This window comes from Amphiura filiformis, chromosome 15 (assembly GCF_039555335.1).
Source record: "Amphiura filiformis chromosome 15, Afil_fr2py, whole genome shotgun sequence".
Classification (NCBI taxonomy): Eukaryota; Metazoa; Echinodermata; class Ophiuroidea; order Amphilepidida; family Amphiuridae; genus Amphiura; species Amphiura filiformis.
Genome location: NC_092642.1, coordinates 61,536,854 through 61,556,883, shown reverse-complemented (window position 1 = coordinate 61,556,883; position 20,030 = coordinate 61,536,854). Strand labels below are relative to the sequence as shown.

The 20,030-nt window shown below is 36.1% G+C and overlaps 1 protein-coding gene across 1 annotated transcript in view; it reads left to right on the top strand.

Annotated features, from left to right (window-relative positions):
• Positions 1-12,030, top strand: part of LOC140171083 (uncharacterized) — a 35,154-nt gene extending 23,124 nt beyond the window's left edge. Inside the window, exons 13-20 of the mRNA XM_072194253.1 lie at positions 5,284-5,428; positions 7,361-7,533; positions 7,986-8,113; positions 9,176-9,428; positions 9,948-10,141; positions 10,726-10,859; positions 11,496-11,643; positions 11,865-12,030. Coding sequence (XP_072050354.1) covers positions 5,284-5,428; positions 7,361-7,533; positions 7,986-8,113; positions 9,176-9,428; positions 9,948-10,141; positions 10,726-10,859; positions 11,496-11,643; positions 11,865-12,030 — 1,341 coding nt within the window. The remainder of the gene's footprint in view (positions 1-5,283; positions 5,429-7,360; positions 7,534-7,985; positions 8,114-9,175; positions 9,429-9,947; positions 10,142-10,725; positions 10,860-11,495; positions 11,644-11,864) is intronic.
• The last annotated feature ends 8,000 nt before the right edge of the window (positions 12,031-20,030 follow it).

The window sequence follows — 20,030 nt, the reverse complement described above, 5'->3', positions numbered from 1 at the left end:
GCTATTCCTGCCAGAGGCTCTGTGTCTTGTTCTCCTGTTTTTGCACTCCGAGGGAGTCTTGGATTCCTCATCATGGACTGGAGTCTTGCCTTTTAATAACTATATGAAAATAACTCATGTTAATTGCTGGTCAATTGAAAATGTTATATACTTTTAATATTGTGCAATCATTGTATGTGTTTTACTGTATGTTTAATGTTTTTTATCTGGCAAATAAAATGAAATGAAATGAAATGAAATGAAATATACGGATTCATTCAACAATTATTTATTATGTAAAATTGCTAATTAACTACTTGTATATCAAAATGAAGTGGTCAAAATCTTGCTAAAAGCATCAAAATTCTTTTGATCTAAGGTAATAGCATTTATTCATTTGGACGTACCATCTGAAAGAGATCTAAAAACTACCATTTTATTAATTCATTACCATAATAGCAAAATTTAAACCTCTAAACTCAATATAGATATTGTTAAATTGCTCATGTTACCTACGAATACCCGGGTGTCTTCACCTTTTCATTGTATAAAGCGTTAGGTGTATGCGTATAATTCCTAATATTCTTGAAAACATATATCCTACTCGTTCTTATACAATGTGTAAATTGATTCATACTCATTTGATAAATAAAATACAGAAACTGACCTAAACTTCATTTTCAAAAATAAACTAGCATAAATTGACTAAGATCATATTGATCGCGTTATAAAAATAAAAACAAATATTTTCTGGTTGAGCTAGCATTTTCCTGACACCCTGTGGTCTACATTACACGAAAAAAAGCGTTAATGGGAATATTCCATTTGTTTTAGGTTGATTAGTATTGCGATAGTGAAAGCATCCTAGTGGTATTCGTAGGTAACATTGGGTTTTGATATCACATTTACTATCACACGTCCTGGATTTATTTTTCAAGATTAGTAATGGCACTTTTGGTTCCTTAGTATAAGGCCAATATGTCATCAATCAATGGGCAAAAGGAAAAAATTGTGGAGACATTTTTATTTCGGACTTTTATTTTTGGCCCGTGGACACTTTTGGTTGGATTCGACCATATATGCGGAGGTATGAAGGACTTGTGTGCATATTTTTGGTGTGTGTTGAGCCTTGGTGGTGAATGATGAACGTTAGGCAATAGAAACAAATGAGTTCCATCTTTCGATCGACCATCGATGCTTGGTCGATCCTTATTATTTATGAAATCAATTAATTTACGATTGTTAATTGTGATTAAATAGTTATTTGTGCCTATAGGGATATTGACCAATATACATTTAGCGTTAATTCTGATTAATTAGTTGATAGTTCATTAATAACAAGCATCGAAGCAGCATCGACGGTCGATCCAAAGATCGAACATATTTGTTTCTGGTGCCTTAGTGGGGTGCCCATGAAGGTGTGTCAGGTATGTCGTGGGGTGTGTAGCAAAGTTTTGTGTTTCTGTGCGGATATCGTATGTCTTTTTCGGCTTAGTGTGTTGTGACAGGGGTGTGTATTTGGAGGGGGTGGGGTGTGTGTAATGTGGGTGTTAGGTGTATATTTGGTGCTCTGTTGTCTTGTGGTTGTTGGGGTTGGAGAGGTTGGTATGTGTCAGGGTGCATGTGTATTTTATCGGGTATGAAGTAAAGAGTGATTGTATCTGTTTTATTTTTTGTCTGGGTGCTATAATATATTTTTAAATGATTTGTGTATTGTTGTATGATACTTGTATCCCTTTGGTGCTACTTATTTTTTATGTGCTTTAAAAAAATGTCTGTATCTTTTAATGCATATTTATAATGTATTTATAATGTAACTTTGTAACCTAATTTGTACTTGTATTATTATTAAGAGGGCCCTTGTGTAAAGCAGTGCTGGATCACTGATCTTGGCTACCCTCTTTAAATAGTTCTGAAATAAAATAAATAAAATAAAATTGAACCCAAATTTTCAAAGGTCATTCAATGAATGTGCGAATATATTGGGGTTAAATAACTATGACTTGATAGATGAGCATGTTGTGGACCCTAGTGCATGTAGAATTATAGTTATCTTTTAATTTGCTTCGGAGTCTTTTAATGACCACGCAAATTGAAGGTAGGTATTAGTCATAGCTCCCGCTTCTCCATTCCTCACACCAGGCTCTTCTGTGTATACCAGCTCCTTCCCACATATCATCCGGGACAGTGGCGGCACTAGGATTTTTTCGGGGAGGGGCATGGGTTGGGGTGGGGGGGGGGGGTGACAAAGTGAATTTCAGGGGGAATCGAAAAAGTTGAAATTTACGTAATTTAGGGGGTTTGCCTTAAAAGTGGGGAGGGCAAACTGGGGGGCAGGAAAAATATTTGGGGGTAAATGGCCCCCATTTCCCCCCTCCCCAGCGCCGCCACTGATCCGGGACTGTAATCATGGTAATGTTACAATATTCCATTCCTTGACGCCTTCAAGTCAGCGATGTTTTTACACTTATTGAGAATTTCTAGTCCCCCGTGAACAGGGTATTAGGCAAAAAAAAAAAGTATGTTTCCTGTAGCGCGCATTTCGTTTTTGACGGCTTATTGTGCGCATTTGAATTTTTTTTCACTTACAATGAAAAAAATTTAATAAAAATAACATAAAACACTACTGGAGTAAACATTTACACATTACACAACAAACGAGCATAGTGAAAAAGTTGGTGCGACATGTATCTCATTTTGATAGCGCTAGTCAAACACCTTTTAAAGCAATCAAAAATCTTATTGTTGAAGAGGATAATAAGCTTCTACCTATGTCTATAGAATTCTTAATAGCTCTGGTCTTTGTTTGCCTTGGATAAATCCTATGGTGGGTTACAATTCATTGTATTTTGTCTAAGTATGTATAACCAACAATTAACAATGATAGGACATTCCTGAACCTCGTTGACTTGGGGATGATTTGAAATGACGGCCAATTATAACTGTTTGATATTTATTACCAGCAATGTGGAAAAAGACATTGTAGAACCGAAAAATTGGATCATTTTGTTGAAGGAACACAGTGGCTATTTTGCCGCCCCTTCCTCAACAACCCGGGTTGACCCAATTTTTTTTTCCGGTGGTTTGAAAAAGTGAAGAGCAAAAAAAAATACTCGCATGGAACAAAGTTCAATAAACCATTACCCCGCTTCTGAATATAGTTTGAAGTCAAATGATATGCCATTTAAAAGCTTGTGATATATATTTTCTAAACACGAAATAACACAGAATTGACCGGGGCTGAATTTACCGCTCATTCGTGGTGTACGGTCACATATATTAAAAATAAACTTACTAGCCCGGTAGCGTAATTTCTTTCTGCAACCATAAGGCTGCGTTCACATAGAAGTATACTATTCGGGTATACGGTGCACGATTTGCAGGTGCACGCGTATAGCTTAAATCGAGCAAGGCAATTTCATAGTACCGGGTCACATAAGACTACGATCACATAGAAGTATACTATTCGGGTATACGGTGCACGTTTTGCAGGTGTACGCGTATAGCTTAAATCGAGCAAGGTAATTTCATAGTACCGGGTCACATAAGAGGGCACTATTCAGACTATTCGAAAAGGCAGCGTAGCCTATACCGTCCTAATTCTGCACATTATGACACCTCATTGAATGCAATGTGACCTCAAGAAGTAAAGTTACAAGCATTTGATTAGAAAATTGGTAAACTGACCTATCATGCCTATACTCGCTAATCGCTATACGAAATACGCTCATTCGATCAGGCTGAGTTCACATAGTATACTCCTATATGAACTCAGCCTGATCGAATGAGCGTATTTCGTATAGCGAATACCATATACCGTATACTTCTATGTGATCGCAGCCTAATGGGCCGCAATGCGATAACACATAGTACATAGTTTGTTACCATTATTATTTCCTCTTACTTAATAAAATAAAAGGAAATCGATAGAATTAAAATTCTACAACGGTTTACCTGGGGTTCGAACTCACAATCTATGTACCCATAGTCTAATGCCTACATGACTGTGCTATGATTCGTTGTGCCAGAAAGGTGTTTGTGATACTTATTGATTACGGAATAAAGTGCATACACACAATATACTATTACTAGTATATTGGTACTAATAAATACGAATATAATCCTAACCCTAACCCTCACCCTAACCCTAACCCTAACCCTAACCCTTACCCTAACCCTAAACCCTAACCCTAACCCTAAACCCTAAACCCTTAACCCTTAACCCTAACCCTAACCCTTACCCTTACCCTAACCATATCCCTAACCCCTAACCCTAACCCTTACCCTAACCATAAGACCCTAACCCTAAGACCTTAACCCTGACAATAATGAACCTTGCCTCGGACTATGCGGTTAGTGATATATTGCGGCCCATTATGGTTGCAGAAAGAAATTAAGCAGCCCGGTATATGATAATCGCTGCCACACTATCTGGAATTATTTAGCAAACTAAACAGCTCTAAACCTACTTGAACCTTATCAATATTTACCAAAATACGTGTACATATACTGTGTTTGATGCTGAAGCCATTGCCCGGGACCATTTTCCATAATTTTATCAACACAGGCATGCACATTACATGCACGTTGGTGTGTTTAGAGTAAATCAACATGGATGTCACTTTTGTGCTGTTGACTATTAGTTTTATGTTGCTTGCTATAGCGGTAGCCAAGATAGCTGGTTTGATTAATAAGCGAAGGCAGATTGAGAAAGCGCTAAACCAATTCCCATGTTATGATCGACACTGGCTGTTGGGTCACCTTAGGCTGGTAAGTGTCCAGGGATAAGTTGCGATTTCTTATTCAATTGCAACCCCAGATATTGTAACCAATGGTAAATATTATCTTAACGAACGGCAGTTTTAAGCTGAAGAAAATATCAGCAGACAACTTAGGCCTATAATGGGTCGGTCATAATGCACCCCGTGTATGAACCCATACGATGCATTTGGCTAGCACAGGGTTCAAGGGTTACCTGTTAAGAACCACCGGCCTATTGGCCTACAATGAATTGTTTCAAGTCTTTGATTCACAAAGTATAACTGGCAGTTAAGGGAAAATCGGACTTTTCGTCAAGTTTTTACATTCGATTGTAATCCACTCATGGTAAACCACTGCTGTGTTTCTTGTATGCCCTACAGTGGCGTAACTCCACCGAATCGCCAGATACTAAAAAAGTCCACTTTTTTGCCCCAAAAGTCCCATTTGCTAGAGTGGCGAGCCAAAAAATAGAGGTTTTTTAGCTCTTTTTTGGTTAAAATTTTGAAAAAGGTTAACTTTCTATGGATCTGTTCTTGTTTTCAGTCTGGTGATCGGTCTCAAATACCGTCTCTGATTCAAGGATATGCAGAACGTGCCAAGTATGCTTTTCAGTTTTGGTTAGGACCTTTCGCAGGATCTCTTCTTGTTGTCCATCCAGACACTGTCAAAGCTATCCTTTCTACCGCTGGTAAAGTATACAATTCTATAACCACATTACTTTTTCAACAACAATAATTGAAGCAAGATCTATCCCAATGGTAAAGCACATATATAAGCTAAAATAAGTTAACCTCTCTGTATAGCTATAAAGGAAGTCCGCAGTTAGGCATCACATCCAATTTGGTCCTATAGAACTATAGAACCTCTTCGGGCACCGATAGCGCTATAGGACCATAAAAGATGTTGTGCCTTATGTAACCGTCCTACGCCGAAATCTGATCTTGTTACGACAATTCGATTAATAGGTCGTGTGTAAGATCTTATAATATTTAGCTCCAATGTGATACATGTACCAGATTTGCTACCAAACACTCTAAATTGACAAAGATTGATACCAGTTTATGAAAGTTGGTGCATTTTCAAAAGTTGCAAGTCCAAACGATGCACGCAGTCTAAAATTATTGAAAGCGTGGACAAGCTTACTTGCCTGCAATGAGCCCCTGACGACTATCCTCAGTACCGGTACAATGCGTGTTTTATTCAATTTTTTATAATTGAAAGAGAGATGAGAATGAGGTGCCACTGTGTGGCCGTGGTAAACACCAATTATTGTGGACATATAGGATATTGAATTGAACCACAAACAGCACCAGGACTCAAATGACTCATTATTATGATTTAACTTTTTTAATAAATTCGGACTACATGCTTCCTCGAATCTTTTAAGTGTGTTTTTAATTGCATCTACCATGTTGTCTTAAATGGTAGAAAGAAAGTTGTTAATACCCAGGTAAAAGTTGAAATAGTTAGAGAGCTCGGGTATCATGGTTTTATTTAACCTTGATTTTATTTTAACCGTTTTTTCCCGTTATCATAACAAGTTTTAAAAAACATCATAGGTCTGTTGGAAAAGGTTTATACTAAATATTTAGATAGGTAGAATTCTTCTACCTCAAAAGATGTAGGAGGAGATTTTGAATGAACTGGATTAAAAAATCTTGTTTTCCCTCATTTTGGGGGAAATTGAGCTAATTAGCATATTCAAGCTCAAAGGACATCAAATGTTACATTTTTGATTAGCTTAATATCTGAGCTTTTCAAAAATATATAATTTGTTAGGGTTTTGAAATTGATAAAGTACTGTTTTAATCCATTCTTCTAACCCTTCCATTTTGGCCAATAATACCATTGGCACCTGAATCTTTGTTAATTCAGAGTGTTTGGTAGCAAATTTGCAGCGTTCGAAATTTTGGTTGTCCGGTTGCCCGGGACAACTAAAAAAGTCGCCGGACAACCAAAAATACTGATTCGGTTGTCCGCCGGACAACCATAAATCTAGCCAAAAGTCACATTTGTAGGCCTACGGACAACCAAAAACTTAGACTGACAACCAGAAATTGTAATCTGGTTGTCCGTGGGACAACCATTTATTTTTCCTAAATTCGAACACTGCAAATTTGGTATCAAATTGAAGCTAACAAGATTCTGCGCTGCATACGACCCCATCAATCAAATTGTAATGACAAGAACAGGATTTTGTGTAGGACGGGTTATATAACTGCGAAATTATTTTATTTGAGGGGTTTACGTCATACAATACAATACAATACAATACAATACAACACAACACAGAGGTTCAACAGTCACCCACAATTGCCACGATGTCCCCTTCGTGTCGCCCTTATTTTAAAAGGCGATCCGGAGGGCAACTGGGTGGATATGTGAAATGCTCTGACGCTCTCGTCGCGGCTGCCTCCTTCTCGTGGGATTGGCCATATAAAAATTGACCGATTCGGCGCTCCTGCAACACCTGGGACATCATTAGACACCTAACCGATAGAGCTAATCTGACCATCAAGACGTACCAACTCCAAACTAAAAATCGTTATTACATTGAAATTGTATTTTTGTCTACTAAACAATGCTAAAGATATACTGGTTTTTTTAAAATAAATTTCAGAACCAAAAGACGAGGCAAATTACAGCTTGCTTCGGCCATGGATTGGTGACGGGCTGCTACTAAGTAAAGGCAAGAAATGGGCCCGAAATCGACGTCTTCTCACGCCTGCTTTTCACTTTGAAGTGTTGAGACCATTTACAACAATATTCCGTGAATCAGCCGAAACACTGGTGGTAAATAAAGCTAATTTTATCTTTCTTTGCTATAAATAATTTTGAATTATGGTTTGAATATGCAACATTTCAATTGTACGTTGCATTTATTGCATGATATCACTGGCAGCAAAAATATTTGTAAAGCTTAAAAATTTTAGTGTAAATGTTAACTTTTCACGCACTTTCCTATTAATATTAACATAATTTCGCAATTTTTCCATGCACCATTTTGTAAACGATTTTAACTGTATAGTATTTTACTGCATTCCAAACTTGATGGAGCTCGGAAAATCACCAGACCATTCCGAAGCTTTTGTGATAATTCATGACGTCATTGAAGTATTCGTAATTCCATGAGTCACGTCGATCCTTGGTATAAAATGAGCTAAAATGGGTACTTGTCATCAATATCAAAAAACCTTCCCCAATAATCATTACTTTAAGGATTTTTTTTTATTAATGTTGTTCAGTCAAAGTGGAATGGAAAATGTAATGGTGGAGAGAGATCAATAGAGATGTTTGCCGACGTAAGTCTTCTAACCCTGGACGGTTTACTCAAATGTATCTTCTCCATTGAAACAGACTGCCAGAACTTGAGGTAAGAATACGTTTTGAGAATGACGAATAACAATTTATTATAAGCCGTCCCTATTTAACACGTGAATGTCGCCCTCTGTTGACATAATAAAACAATGATACGGTTAATATTTGTATTGTATTAGGCAAATACAATGATTGCCATGATGGGTGACGTGATCAGGCCGACAAGGTTCCGTAAGCATAGATCCGGGGGATGGAGGGGGGGGGGGTAAATCACCCGAATATTTTGCTAGGGGTGGATGGTCCATACAATCATCCACCCCACTCAATTTGACGCCTGTATGTGGGTTTATGACCAGACTAACCTCATATTTGGCCATATTAACCCAAAAGTACCAATTTTTCCACTTTTCATCTGTTTATCTTCAATATGGCAAAATGTTTGTAGCATAAACTTATTCTGTCGCCAAAGGTGCTGGATTCACTATACTTCAAGTAAATTTTTCCAACCCCCAATATCAACTGATAAGTTCAGCGAAACTGAAATATTTTGTTAATTTACCAAGTTATGCTGTTCGTACTTAAGGGTAGACGCGGTATTGCCAAAATATTATCCAAATCAATATTATTATAAATCAAATATTATTGACAAATAACACTTTGATGTTTTGCAAAAGTTCATTCTACAAACCATACTTTAAAAGCCTATACCACAATTTGAAAACTTGCTTGATTTATTGTTGTTAGTGAGTTATGTACGTTTTAGAAAAGTGTTGTTGTTTCAGCCCTCTTTACAACATAACTCCAGAACCACAGGACCTACAAAAGTATATCTGTCATATATATTTTAATTCTTCTATTCGCAAGATGCTGTGAACTACCAAATCGCAACAGTTTAAAATAGTTCCTAATCTTAATGGGCAAAATTTTACCAAAAGGAAAATTGTATTCCACGTGTTTCCAAGTTTTTTTGCACCATTATGTATTCCGAGGATTATGAGAAAATCGAACTTTCACCTGACACCAACATTCTGCGCCTGCATTTTGGATAAAGTGTGGCGGGGGGAGCTTGTCAATCGACTTAACTTCAAGTGCTTCGACTTGTTGTCTATTTCTGCAGTTCTAGTCACCCATATTTACAGGGAGTGCAAGACATAAGCGACGCCATCGGTCAACGAGTTGGATTTCTACCATTTTACATCGATTTCATATTTGAATTAAGTCCTACTGGTCGCAAACATAGAAAAGCAGTGAACATGGCACACGACTTCACTCAGAGTGTCATCAAGAAAAGAAGCCAAGAGGTTAAAGTTGGACTAACGAGGAGCAATAAGAAAATGACTGACTTTTTGGATATTTTGCTGAGTGCGAGGGTAAGATTATTTGTTACAGTAACTGGTTCGCTTACTTTCAAGGGTTTTATTCATTTTAGTCTACATGGTGTAATTTGAGCAATTTAGCTAAAGAACTACAGTGCACCTCTTTATATTAATACATTGATCTCTTAGGAAATGAGTCAAGAAAGCCAATAATCGCATTTATATTTCCATAGGGGTTGCGGTTCTAGAGTTAATGTTAATAAGATATCAAAACAAAATTTCGGGCTTTTTTCCCCTCCCGAGAAAAATCACGTACATGAAGCAAAAATAACACCCCTTATATCAAGCATTTGGTATCTCCTTTATAGACTCCTACTATTAATATTGTGTGTCAGCTTTCTTTGTCTCAATATTTGAGTGCAAACTCATCAGCCAGATCATGTTTACCTCAGACCAACCTTGAGTTTTCCATTTTCCTTTTTATGGAATTATGGGATTTGAAAGATATGGCAAATTACTGAAGGGATTTGTAACGTAATGATCAACACAGAATCACTTCCTATTATAATACAGGATGAGGACGGGAGTGGTTTATCTAATCAGGAAATCCAAGACGAGGTGGATACATTCATGTTCGAGGGCCATGATACCACAGCAAGTGGCTTATCCTGGATGATGGTCAATATGGCCCTGCACCCTGAATATCAAAGTAAATGCAGGAAAGAAGTTGATGAATTAATGGAAATCAAATCAGAAAAATTGGAATGGTAAGCTGCATTTTATTTTATTTCAAGATAACGGGCAAATAAATGTCCGGTACACAGTAACTACTATAGCGATTTGGAAGAGAGAAAATACTGACATTCTTAACATTTTTCCAAAGCCAGTGAAGTTGTTGCCATTAAAAGATGTTTGAAGATTAGAACATTAGAAGATTGTTTTTCGGAAAATTGTTACAAAATACCTAACTTTCGACCTTCGATGCGGGATCAGAATGATGGGATGTTGATAGCAATGGCGAGGGACTGGTCAATCGATATGATTGAACGAACCGTTAGACTGTTCAATGGCTTTCTTATGTTATATAAAATGTGGTGGGCGATTTAAACTGCACGTGCCCTGAGCAAATTACGATGCGTACGCACACTGCAGGGCAAAGAACAATGGAAATTGCCATAATTCGCGCGCATACTGCCGGGCAATGACGTCACATGTCAAGTGGTCTATAGATGCAACATTTGAGATCAAATATTAAATAGATACTCGTTCTTTAAAAAGAAATACCATCATGTTTAATATTATCTTCGTCAAGAAATAACGGTCATTTCTTTCATTTCTTTCACAACACAAGGGATGATTTGGCTAAACTTCCGTACCTGACGATGTGTGTGAAAGAGAGTATGCGTCTTCGAGGACCGGTGCCTAGTATAAGACGAGTGACAACTCGACCACTCAAATTTCCTGATGGCAGATTAGTACCGGAAGGTAAAATACCTCTCTCAAAAAGAATGAAAAACGTTCAGTTTCTTCTTTGAATCATGTTAATATAGAGATAAAGATGGCATAATTTTGTTATTTATTAATGTTGTGCTATTTTATCATGTTGTGCAATTCTGTACTAGTAAATATGCTATTTAATTCTGTAATTAATAATTGTATTCACAGCTGGTCTGGCTTTTAAAAGATATATTTTATTATGCTTGTTGATGTATAGGTGTAGTATTTTTAAGGCTTTTTAATTTTTATACTGATTTCATTTATCTCGATGTATTATTATTTTGTGATTAATTCGTTTTTACTGTAAAGCGCATTGAGGAATCTGCGATTCACAATGCGCTATATAAATGCTGTTTTATTATTATTATTATTATTATTATAATGTTTTCAGAGGAGCATTTTAAAAAACAAACAAACGCAAACAAAATAAACGTACAAATAAAATCACCCGAAAATTGCTCAAATGAAATTTAAGTCTCACTATGATTGCATTTAATCATGTGAATAAAAATAACTTCTGATCACTTTTATCAGCGTATGGGGATTACGATACTTCAGTTTAACCCTATTGGACAGATCAATAATTTGTTGTAAAACTGGTATTTGTTTCCCTTCACAATTTAGGTACCGGTATATCCATTGTGATCGATGCTCTACATCACAATCCTCACGTTTGGTCAGATCCGATGACCTATGACCCTGAGCGATTCTCACCAGAAAACATAAAGAATATTACACCGTTTGCGTTCGTCCCCTTCTCTGCAGGACCAAGGTAAGATAATCTAGTGTTTTTCTTCACAACTCAAAACCCAAAACTCAATAGAACTATTGTAACCCAATCTTTAAGTCACATGTTTTGTGTTTGGCGGCCGGGTTATTTGTATTAAGATGGTGTTATTATTATAAAGACATTGACTTTGTGAAATCAAATTCTACTATTCCGGTTTGATAAAAAAACCTTCACTTTATGACAAACAATTGTTTTTCCCATAGGAATTGTATTGGACAGAACTTCGCTCTGAACGAAACCAAGATGGTGACTGCCATAATATTGCGTAACTTTTACCTCTCCTTGGACGAGTCGCCTCCTCCTACGTATAATTTGGTGCTCCGTTCACCAAAAGGAATCCATGTTACAGTGAAACCTCGAAACATATGAATCATTGGTTTCATTTTTATTTTTGTCATTTTTTTTTCACATAAATAATGACATTACACTACAGACTCTTTATATAAATCAGTATCAGTATCTGTTACCAACTGTCAACATTTGACAACCAATTGCCTCAGGCAAAGGACACTTCCTGGAAAGCTGGACTTAATAATGTCATATGGTGGAACTGATTGCCCATCATGACACCTGCTACCAACTGTCAATATTTGACAACCAATTGCCTCAGGCAAAGGACACTTCCTGGAAAGCTGGACTTAATAATGTCATATGATGGAACTGATTGCCCATCATGACACCTGTTACCAACTGTCAACATTTGACAACCATCTTGACTCAGGCTAAGGCCATTTTTTTTTCAAGCTAGACTGAACTGATTAAACTCAGTGATATATTTCGTCAAGCGCGCGGGTAGGGACAATGTTAAAAACGTTTTTGTACTGCTAAAAATCAATAACTTCGCTATCTATGCGATATCCTGAAGATTATAAATATGAGAACCTGGTATTATGGTCTTCCCATGAGTTACATTAACAAGCTTCAGCGCATCCAGAATGCATTAACTATACACGCTAATTCAAATACCGACTTGCATATCCATCCGCCATTTAAGCTAGTATATAACTTCTTATTAGCTCTTACTCTACCACGGAGTCAAGATATGTAATTATACCTAAGTGAATTTTGTCATGATCAAAAACTAAACGAAATTTGACCATCCTCCATTTACGTCGACATAACTTTACCTAGACTTAAGGGGGTGTAATACCATGATTTTCATCAGTGCCACTCATTTTTTTCTTGAAAATTTATAAAGTACATAAATATGTTCATCACCTCATGTCCTGAACTTATAAAACATCCCTACCTACAAAGTGCTTTTAAACCGTTTTAGTATATATACTTTTTGCCTTATATACTTTTTTGTTTACATGTTACTATGGGATTATAGTAACTCAGATGTGTGCCTTATAACAGAACATAATTTATTCTATTCAAGGAGAGTACTTGAATAGAATAAATTATATATTTTGTTATACCATCTTCAGACTGTGCTCAACCAGGCATGCTAAAATATCTCTTCCACAATGAATGGTATAGCAAATTTAATACTATGTAGCCTCTATCATGTGTTGTTTGGAAAAGAGATTTCTATAAGGCTATAGGTCATCATAGGTCAGGTTATAGGTCACTGGGTTGAGGTCAAATGTTGGCATCCATTTTGAACAACATGTGATATATCAACATAGCATAATAAGGCATCAATTTTTGATATTTTGTCTAGTTTGTCTTTTACTGGATATATAATGCTATGATGGATAGAATAACATTTCTTGGGAATGGATGTAAATGTACAATTTAGAAATGGATTGGACAAACAAAGGTAAAATTGGTACCAAAGTCACAAAAGTGAAGCTAATGAAAAACTACCTAATCTGATGGTATAGGTGAAGAGAAATGCAATTTTTGTCAACATAACTGTAGTTTGGTTGTGGAAACTTTTTACCTATAGCTTAATTAGGTTTCAGTGAAATAATGTCGCTAGTTAAAAATACAAAATATAGCTCAACATCGAAAATAGAAGCATTTTAACCAGTTCGTTTGTTGATAGGTGTGGAGCACTGAAAATCACCAATTTCATGAAGTCATCAAGAACCACTTATTCCCATTTTACATATCAACATTATTTCTTTAATGAGTTAGCAACATATCCAAATTTTTAACGAAATCCATTGATAGTAAGCTTTTCAAAATAAAGTGAATTTAAAACATCAGTGATGTACCACCTTTTGGCTTCTACCTGCATGTAAGCTACATTGATACAGATGCTACCAATAGAACGAGAAGATTTGACCCTTCATTTTGCATACTACTTTGTCCAATTTTTTTCTCATTTCTTCACAAAATGGAAAAAATCACAAAAAAATGCAATGGGTGTAGTACCCCCTTAATCATCATAAAAAAAATTGCCAGAAAAGATTTGTTCCCTTTGCAAACGACTTCTGTCAGTAAATGTGGCAACAAAAGCAATAAAGTAAGTTATTGTGACAAACATTTTATCCAAGTATTAAAAATATGACTGTCATTTTCCTAGGAGCGGTGCTCCCCGCTCCCACACAATTTGCACCCCTCTGCCCCCCCCCCCAATCCTGCGTACGGGCCTGATTCTTACTAAAAATAACTGCAGCAATCAAAGTTTTACTTTTCCGTCTAATTTTGCTTGGTTTTAAATTGTGGTAACAATTTCCGTTGACAGTTTCACTCAGGTGTATCTTTGTATTTCGTGGAGTTTATTTATTAGAAACTGATGATGGTTGTTATGCATGTAAATAATTATTTGATTTCCTTGTCACCGCAGTGTTGCTTTAAAATGCGCTTTTTATTATAACTTATGGACGCGACAGCCCATAATATCAGGGACAAAGATGTGAGTTCATAAGAGCAATGTCGGGACTCCAGGTCACACCACTGTTCGACCTCTATGCATTATAGTGGTTCCTGTTGCCTGCATAAGGAAACGGTCAGATATGATGAGTTGTCAGTCTGATAAAACCAGTAGTGCTGAGACGTCACCAGTTTTTAAACTGTTCAAACATCTGCATTATTTTTGGATTTGCATAAAAAGAACTATATTAACAGTTAAATCTAACAATCCAAATGAACTTGTTCAAAGAAAGTGTAGGCAAGTTGTTTTTATACGAGTGGATATTCATACGTAGTGGTAAATATAATGATTAAAGAGTTTAACTTCAACACTACACTATTTTGCGCTCACCTGGAATCTTTTCACTAGTTCGTCTAGCGTCTTCAGCAGATGGTGATGCTGTGATGATATCTTGTCTACATTGCTTTTAATTTCAACGTTTTTTTTTTGTGTGTCAATAGAGGCTTAAATACCGTTAGAACAGAGACATGTCACTAGAATCATTCCCTTTCCCCTAGTATCTCCAATTTGAGCCCTAAATAAAAACGTACATAGGGATACTTTTATTACTAATTTAATTCCAATGAATTCGTTCGACTATATTTCTCGACACATAGTGGTTCACAACGCTAAATTATTCATGACTTGCCCTACGTAGTGGTGTAAAATGCTACCCATAACATGTGAATATGAATTAATGACACAATTGCCCATTTTAATAACAATGCGGCATATGCTAATGAGGGATTGCCGCTTCCATGAACTATTCTTTTATAATAACTAATCATTTTAATCGTTAACGAGCCATCCTATAAGCTTGTTTAGATCCTAGAATGGAATTAACATTAAAAATAAAGAGTCATACTGCAGTTACTGTCCGTTTTCCTATACACAATACACAGTGCTCTCTGCCATTGAGGTGTGACCTGCACAAATAGTGTACTTTAGAAGTATAGGCATTTGCCTAGTTAACGTCACTGTCTGAAAAATAACCGGCCAATATTAAAAGTACTCTCAAAACCTTCTAGCAAATATATTTCTCTAACATGATCTAAAATTACAGCTAGGTTAGATGTTCAGAAATATTCGCACTTTGGTAAAATAGTGAGTGAGGGCAAGGCATAGCTAGCCAACTCCCGTGTTAATTGAATGGAGATTTGACCGAAAATATTGGTAAACGGACCGCTCACTTCTGAAGAATGCCACAAGAAAACGGTACAAGCTACATTTAAAGTACTCTCTGTTCCATCATCATGATGAGTTTCTTATATAGTATGCCGAAATTGGGTACTGTAGGTGATTGACAAAGAGGTCGCACTTCGCTGATGAGTAAGTGACAGTGAACATGAAAATCAGCGCCCATAACCCAAGTTAGTAGCTAGTTAGTGGTGGCCGTCGCGGGACTGATTATTGATTATTGAAGTGCCTTATTTGGTCTGAGACATGAGAGCAGCTCATATTTAGGGCAAGAAAAAAACCCGGGACACTTTTGGAGACATCATCATCATTCATCATCATCATCATCATCATCATCATCATCATCATCATCATCATCATCATCATCATCATCATCATCATCATCACTTTCTAAATTTTTTCTAAACAACATACTGTTTTAATAAGAATTGTTTCTTAAAATGCATATAACAACTACAATATGTTTAGAGCGTGATGAAATAAAACATCCCGATTTTCATCACAAAACAAATATAATGCATAAGAAATCGTTTGTTTTAGAGCGTGATGATGAAATAAAACATCACGGTTTTCATCACGAAACAAGGTGATACATAAGAAATCAATTTTTCGTGAGTGATGAAATAAAACATCACGATTTTCATCACGAAACAAAGTAATACATAAGAAATCGTTTGTTTTAGAGCGTGATAAGTTAAAACATCACGATTTTCATCACAAAACAAAGTAATAGGCCTACAAAAAGAAATAAATTTTTCGAGAGTGATTAAATAAAACATCACGCTTTTCATCACGGAAAAAAGTAATACATAAGATATCGTTTGTTTGATTGCAATCAACCGCGACAGTTCGTCTCACACACATAACAATGCACAGCGATCAAATAGGTTGATGGCAACATTTGATTGAATGGACTGCACTGCGCCATGATTACGGTGAAGGACACCGGTTCAAATCATGCCTTTGTTGTTTGGAGGCAATCAATATTTTCACGCACAGCCTCTATGCAAATTAGAGTTTACATACGATGCAGCTAGGGTAATCGATCGAAGCTGGTTGCCGTTAAGTGATCGAATGCATGAGCTTATTTGCTTTACTGAATCGATTTACTGGATTAATTTCTTGTTAACTGGGTTTAATGCCACAAAGGTCGAATCGGGTTTGCCGTGGACCATAAGTGCATCATGTCGGGACAATATTGCAACATGATTTCTTAAAAAAAGATAACTTGAACCGTTATCAAGTAAGGACTAGAGAAATATTTTATACCATGGGAAAAAAATTCCATGAGAGAAATAATTCGTACGTAGTACAGTCTAGCTTTTTTGTTTATTGTTGCCTGACATGTCAATCAAAATGTTTTGTAGAAAAGCATGGGTCAATCAGGTGACTTTAAGTACAAGAGAGACTCAGGCTAAGGCCTTTTTTTTTCAAGCTAGACTGAACTGATTAAACTCAGTGATATATTTCGTCAAGCGCGCGGGTAGTGACAATGTTAAAACCGGATTTGCACTGCTAAAATTCAATAACTTCGCTATCTATGCGATATCCTGAAGATTATAAATATGAGAACCTGGTATTATGGTCTTCCCATGAGTTACATTAACAAGCTTCAGCGCATCCAGAATGCGTTTACTATACACGCTAATTCAAATACCGACTTGCATATCCATCCGCCATTTAAGCTAGTATATAAATTTTTATTAGCTCTTACTCTACCACGGAGTCAAGATATGTAATTATACCTAAGTGAATTTTGTCTTGATCAAAAACTAAACGAAATTTGACCATCCTCCATTTACGTCGACATAACTTTACCTAGACTTAAGGGGGTGTAATACCATGATTTTCATCAGTGCCACTCATTTTTTTCTTGAAAATTTATGAAGTACATAAATATGTTCATCACCTCATGTCCTGAACTTATAAAACATCCCTACCTACAAAGTGCTTTTAAACCATTTTAGTATATATACTTTTTGCCTTATATACTTTTTTTGTTTACCTATTACTATGGGATTATAGTAACTCAGACGTGTGCCTTATAACAGAACATAATTTATTCTATTCAAGGAGAGTACTTGAATAGAATAAATTATATCTTTTGTTATACCATCTTCAGACTGTGCTCAACCAGACATGCTAAAATATCTCTTCCACAATGAATGGTATAGCAAATTTAATACTATGTAGCCTCTATCATGTGTTGTTTGGAAAAGAGATTTCTATAAGGCTATAGGTCATCATAGGTCAGGTTATAGGTCACTGGGTTGAGGTCAAATGTTGGCATCCATTTTGAACAACATGTGATATATCAACATAGCATAATAAGGCATCAATTTTTGATATTTTGTCTAGTTTGTCTTTTACTGGATATATAATGCTATGATGGATAGAATAACATTTCTTGGGAATGGATGTAAATGTACAATTTAGAAATGGATTGGACAAACAAAGGTAAAATTGGTACCAAAATCACAAAAGTGAAGCTAATGAAAAACTACCTAATCTGATGGTATAGGTGAAGAGAAATGCAATTTGTTTTCAACATAACTGTAGTTTGGTTGTGGAAACTTTTTACCTATGGCTTAATTAGGTTTCAGTGAAATAATGTCGCTAGTTAAAAATACAAAATATAGCTCAACATTGAAAATAGAAGCATTTTAACCAGTTCGTTTGTTGATAGGTGTGGAGCACTGAAAATCACCAATTTCATGAAGTCATCAAGAACCACTTATTCCCATTTTACATATCAACATTATTTCTTTAATGAGTTAGCAACACATATCCAAATTTTTAACGAAATCCATTGATAGTAAGCTTTTCAAAATGAAGTGAATTTAAAATATCAGTGATGTACCACCTTTTGGCTTCTACCTGCATGTAAGCTACATTGATACAGATGCTACATGTACCAATAGAACGAGAAGATTTGCCCCTTCATTTTGCATACTACTTTGTCCAATTTTTTTCTCATTTCTTCACAAAATGGAAAAAATCACAAAAAATGCAATGGGTGTAGTACCCCCCTTAATCATGATAAAAAAAATTGCCAGAAAAGATTTGTTCCCTTTGCAAACGACTTCTGTCAGTAAATGTGGCAACAAAAGCAATAAAGTAAGTTATTGTGACAAACATTTTATCCAAGTATTAAAAATATGACTGTCATTTTCCTAGGAGCGGTACTCCCCGCTCCCACACAATTTGCATCCTCTGCCCCCCCCCCCCACCAAATCCTGCGTACGGGCCTGATTCTTACTAAAAATAACTGCAGCAATCAAAGTTTTACTTTTCCGTCTCATTTTGCTTGGTTTTAAATTGTGGTAACAATTTCCGTTGACAGTTTCACTCAGGTGTAGCTTTGTATCTCGTGGAGTTTATTTATTAGAAACTGACGATGGTTGTTATGCATGTAAATAATTATTTGATTTCCTTGTCACCGCAGTGTTGCTTTAAAATGCGCTTTTTATTATAACTTATGGACGCGACAGCCCATAATATCAGGGACAAAGATGTGAGTTCATAAGAGCAATGTCGGGACTCCAGGTCACACCACTGTTCGACCTCTATGCATTATAGTGGTTCCTGTTGCCTGCATAAGGAAACGGTCAGATATGATGAGTTGTCAGTCTGATAAAACCAGTAGTGCTGAGACGTCACCAGTTTTTAAACTGTTCAAACATCTGCATTATTTTTGGATTTGCATAAAAGAACTATATTAACAGTTAAATCTAACAATCCAAATGAACTTGTTCAAAGAAAGTGTAGGCAAGTTGTTTTTATACGAGTGGATATTCATACGTAGTGGTAAATATAATGATTAAAGAGTTTAACTTCAACACTACACTATTTTGCGCTCACCTGGAATCTTTTCACTAGTTCGTCTAGCGTCTTCAGCAGATGGTGATGCTGTGATGATATCTTGTCTACATTGCTTTTAATTTCAACGTTTTTTTTGTGTGTCAATAGAGGCTTAAATACCGTTAGAACAGAGACATGTCACTAGAATCATTCCCTTTCCCCTAGTATCTCCAATTTGAGCCCTAAATAAAAACGTACATAGGGATACTTTTATTACTAATTTAATTCCAATGAATTCGTTCGACTATATTTCTCGACACATAGTGGTTCACAACGCTAAATTATTCATGACTTGCCCTACGTAGTGGTGTAAAATGCTACCCATAACATGTGAATATGAATTAATGACACAATTGCCCATTTTAATAACAATGCGGCATATGCTAATGAGGATTGCCGCTTCCATGAACTATTCTTTTATAATAACTAATCATTTTAATCGTTAACGAGCCATCCTATAAGCTTGTTTAGATCCTAGAATGGAATTAACATTAAAAATAAAGAG